At 45.5% G+C, this 5000-nt stretch overlaps 1 protein-coding gene across 6 annotated transcripts in view; it reads right to left on the bottom strand.

Annotated features, from left to right (window-relative positions):
• The window catches only part of LOC134441038 (1-phosphatidylinositol 4,5-bisphosphate phosphodiesterase epsilon-1-like), a 126836-nt gene that overhangs the window by 37961 nt on the left and 83875 nt on the right, over positions 1–5000 (bottom strand). For all 6 annotated transcript variants that reach the window (XM_063191239.1, XM_063191236.1, XM_063191235.1 and 3 more), the window contains 5 exons: positions 4557–4722; positions 3080–3187; positions 1947–2063; positions 1224–1382; positions 286–415 (listed from right to left, as the gene is read on the bottom strand). In XM_063191239.1, coding sequence (XP_063047309.1) covers positions 286–415; positions 1224–1382; positions 1947–2063; positions 3080–3187; positions 4557–4722 — 680 coding nt within the window. The remainder of the gene's footprint in view (positions 1–285; positions 416–1223; positions 1383–1946; positions 2064–3079; positions 3188–4556; positions 4723–5000) is intronic.

The raw sequence follows: 5000 nt of genomic DNA on the forward strand, positions 1-5000 counted from the left end.
AATTGGGTCTACGACCGACCTAGTATTTCACAGGATTAATGCTAATACTTTAATTCCCTCACACGGCTAAAACATTAGCTTGGATTTGTTAAGCTTGACTGCATAAACACTGTATAGGCTCTTGCAAAGGATCTAGGGTAAGGTGCAGAATAAGCTAAAGGTAGATCACGTTTTGGTTGCTTTGGCTGTTCATTTATCAAAAAAGATTTATATTTCACATTGTGTTTTCTTCCTCCAATACAGTATATGATATTACAGTCTGTGCAGTCAAATCAGGACACTCACCATCAGACAAGGACTCATAGTCGTAGTCGTACTCGTCTTCCTCCTCCTCTTCCTCCTCGTTGGCCGTGGGAGAGGTGACGGGTACGGGCCCATTGCTGGCCTGGGCTTGCATGGACGCCAGCTGATGAGCCTAATGAGGGCGGAGTAGAGTAGAGGTGGATGAAATAAAAGTAAAAGTACACTTACAGGTACAGTGTATCTACCTGATTTGGTACAGTGGAATAACTGGTGTGCAGCTCCTTAGTGCACACCATTCCACCATACAGTAGTCACTGAAAAAAACATACTACCAGAGAACTACACTACTATGACAGTACACAAGGCCTTTAGCAATACTTTACCACTTGGTCATTGACATTCTGGAAACAGCGTAACAGGGGCCTTGACTTACTAGCATGTGTCAGCTCATGTACTACAGTGCTGTGTGTTGTGTGAATTACATCAGCGCTTGGCCACCCACAGTTCTCATTATTTTTCACAAACAGATCACCCACTGTAAGTGACCATTGTTCTTTATGTTACAGAGAAACAATACATCTCGAAAATGGAACATTATGCAATCCTAGACTTAAATGTCTCACGGATGACAGTGGAACTGTGCTACAGACGGCTTACTTAATTTTTTTCTTTAAGCTTCCCTACATCAATGTGAATTTATTCTGCATCGTCACAGGATAGCTGCAATTATCACATGAACACCATCGATCCAATCAATACCTGCCCTATTCACACTATCAACATACATGACAGTGAAAGGGCTCACTATGTATTGACACCAAGCCATCCTAATGCTTCAGAGGATTGAACAGATTTTTTATTTAATGATTTTTGTTATCCATCCAATACATCGTCATGAGAAATGTGAACCATTGCATTAAAGTCATGACTAATAGCAATAGACATCTTTTGATCTCTTGATCATAAACGTGCAGGCTTGCCTTCTGTTTGAGGATGTCGACTGGCGCCTGGTGAGCTTTCAACTTTTTGTTTTTCAGCAGGATCTTCCCTCGGAGTTGCCATGGCGATGGGAGCAGGGGGTCGTCGGAGAAGTCACTCTCAAACAGGAATTTGGTCACCAGTTTATCCCCGAACACCGTCTGCAAGTGTAGAGTTTAACACTTTTTCTGTAATATCACTTTCTCTGTAATGATGACAACACCAGGACCCAACGTCATCAGTGCTTTCTATAGACAGAGGCACACTTCTATAGCCAAAGATAACCTGGTAATATTTCAAAGTACACAGAGGCAGAAGAGAATAGTAGCCTACTGTACACCACCGTACACAGAGTTCAGACTACAAGGGGCACAGCCATTGCATTGCATGTAGGTCCTGTAGCCCAGTGGTGTACACACGAGGACATACATTTTGGGGAGCAGGTACTGAAGGAAGGGGGGGGGAGGGACTTCCAGCTGCCTCACAAGGCTATAGAGGCTATATACAGTATTATATCGGTGCATTATTGACACATGCTTTTGATCGAGAAGCATTTGTACATTATCATATCAACATGAACACAGTGACAAACAACTGACAACAAACCAAAAAGGGCATTTTTTATCTGTGTACACATACTGCGTATGCCGTAGACCGTTTTTAAGAACCATCTCCTGTACACAATGAGTCTGGAGTGTTTGTTTGTTCATGAGTTCTGTACTGACCTTGAAGATGTCGGCCATCTTGCGTTGCTGTGGCAGCGAACAGTGGTTCTCTATGGAGAGGATGACTGGCAGGTCAGAGGTCACGAAAGCAGAGCGGTTCACTGCCTCCACCACGTCCTGCAGAGGCGTTGAGGTGTTAAACAGCATTTTCACACTTGTTTCAATGCAACTTTTTCATAATGTCATTTTGATTTTTTTTTTAAACGAACCATGACATTGTTGTGATGTACAGTACCAGTGACAATGATGTGGCATGAGTTCAAATAAGTTGTGTGAACACAGATAAGCGGTTCTGTTCCTAGTATAACTGGTGCGAGAACCGTCTCTTCCAAAAAGAAAAAAGACATTTTAAATGCTTTTGTGTCTTTATTAATGGTACAGAGAAGGAGAAACAAGTGGAAGAAAGAGAAGGGGTAGGATTGGGAAATGACGCAGGCCGGATTCCAAACTTGTGGCCATTTATGGTATGGTGTGCTGGCACACAACACCACAGCACCCCGCGAGGAGAACCATCTCCGACACAAACCTACCGTAGCTGATCTGCAAACTCAGGGGAGATTTAGGAGATGGAGTAGATGGTGTAGATGGTGTGTGTGTGTGTGTGTGTGTGTGTGTGTGTGTGTGTGTGTGTGTGTGTGTGTGTGTGTGTGTGTGTGTGTGTGGGTGTGTGTGTGTGTGTGTGTGTGTGTGTGTGTGTGTGTGTGTGTGTGTGTGTGTGTGTGTGTGTGCGTGTGTGTGTGTGTCATAGGCTGTGTGTGGGTCATAGTGTGTGTGTCTGTTTGAAGCCATGTGTGTGTGTGTGTTCTGTCCTCCTTGTGGGTGGTGGCCTGGGGCCACTCTATACCAGGGACTCTGGGTGTCACCTCCTCTCAGGGGTCAGTGTGTAACGGATGCTAACTAGCAGAGTTTGGCGTCAAACGTTAGTAAAACCTCCCTCCAGAAGCACTGCATGCTTCATACAGTATCAGTAGCGCTGGGCTATCGGTTTGGATCTTTAGCTCAGCGGTATCGTACTGAGCCGCCCATGCCCCAACTGGAGCGTTGACTGGTAGGTGGTGAGTTCGATCCCCCCGAAGGGTGAACTAGCACAGATTACCTCAGTTACAAGTGTAGCCTATGAGGTGTGGCCTCACCTTGAATGGGATGCGGGTGGTGAGCGTGTGACCGTGGTAGATGATGGGCACCCCGTCGTCTCCATCCCAACAGTCCAACTCCACACTCCTGCAGCCTTGCAGAAGCACCTGGTCAACCAACACACGTTTCACTTCTTTATAGACGGTAGTTTGAAAGGCATTCATCACGACACAAACCAAATTTGGTAAGCATGAAAGCACGTTCATTCATTAGCACACACAATGCTCATAAGGTCTATAACATATAATGCTTATAAGGCTTATTATAATCTCCTTAATCGAGACATACATTATTTCTTTGCTTATCCCATTGTAGCCTGGAGACATATACGCTGCATTCAGGTTCTTGAGATTTGAGGGATTTTATTAAAAATGTGGGTATGTTAGAGCTGAATGAACACATTCTAATGCAAAATGAGATCCTAGCTTTTAAATGCAACTTATTTCATTTTTGTATGTGCTTTGGAGGTTGAGATATTTAGGATTTAATAGGCAGAGGGTACCCTTTCCAAAAAAGGGCTTAGGCTAAAATGGGTTATAAGACTCCATAAGGTGAAAGTGTTTCTTAGTGTTTACTCTACTACAGGTGTTCATGTTTCTTGTACGGTATTCGGCTCTCCTGCTGGTCCTACCTTGCCTGGTTAACACCAAGTGAGATTAGGTCTGGGGAGTTGCCTATTGTAAATTCCGTAGGGGGCAGAATACGGGCCTATTATGACACACTGCCCTGCTCTCTGATTGGGCAGAGAAACTGTTAAGGTCGGAATGCTTGGCCATTATGACACAGGGACCATGATCTTGTCCGTTATGTATGGAATAGCGGACGACGAGGTGTCCCGATATCAAGGGAAATAATGGACGAGGCGGAGCGTTCTAAACAGCCCGACGGCGCAGCCGAAGGGCTGTTTGCTTCGCCAAGTCCATTTTCCCTTGATATCGGGACACCTCGAAGGCCGCTATTCCGCTTATCACCCGGTTACCAGCATTGAAGTATTAATTTATTAATATGTTGATCTAAGGCTTCGTGAGAAAGTAGATTCACCACTGCGCTTGATACGTTGCCATGGGCACCACTTCCTAATCTAGTGAGACGCGCCTCTATCGGAGGGATTTAAGGACGCGCGCAGAATGTTGGTGACTTGACAACCAAATGCGATAGAATTGACGACTGGGTTTTTGACTTGACAACCAGATGCGATAGAACTAACGACGCAGTCTTGACTAGACAACCAGATGCGATAGAACTAGTAACGGCACTTCGCCAGAAAGTTAGAGAAGAAGCAACTTGGACGCCCGCACGCCCGCATGACATCATAGGTGTCCTGCTACCGGGGAATAAAGGACACCTGCTCAGCCAATCAGAAGACATTCCGTCTGCTCACCGGGTGATAAGAGTCATCCTCGCCAGACTATCTTTCAGATCGAAACAATTGTGTAGAACTAAAGGCAGTATGGGAGTTCCTAGGCTAGGTCCTACCTGGCTGTAGAGCTCCACAGAGGACTCCCCCTTGAGCTGGTGTCCGGTGAGGTAGGTGTTGTGCGAGGACTCGATGTAATAGTAGGACAGCGGGTACTGCAGCTCCTGCACGTTCAGCTGCGCTTCCTCCAGCTTCGACGCAAAGCTGTCCTTGTCCATCAAAAACCTGAACAGATCATGGGTACCCTTGATTATGAGTAAGCCGAGCACAAATATTAAAAAGCAAAAACTACAGCAGACATGCAACACTACAGATGTATCACTAGCCTAGCCTAGTAAACCAGCGAGGTCAGAGCGAGGTCAGGTCAGAGCGCCGGCCTATAGGCACAGGCACAGTTTGAAAGACAACGGGTTGTTCTCATCAACAATGTTCGGATGTACTATTCATCGGGGCCAGACTAAATTACACATCCAATCTCACATTTAGGCTGGTTTATCAGGCCT

Source organism: Engraulis encrasicolus, chromosome 24, assembly GCF_034702125.1.
Source record: "Engraulis encrasicolus isolate BLACKSEA-1 chromosome 24, IST_EnEncr_1.0, whole genome shotgun sequence".
NCBI lineage: Eukaryota > Metazoa > Chordata > Actinopteri > Clupeiformes > Engraulidae > Engraulis > Engraulis encrasicolus.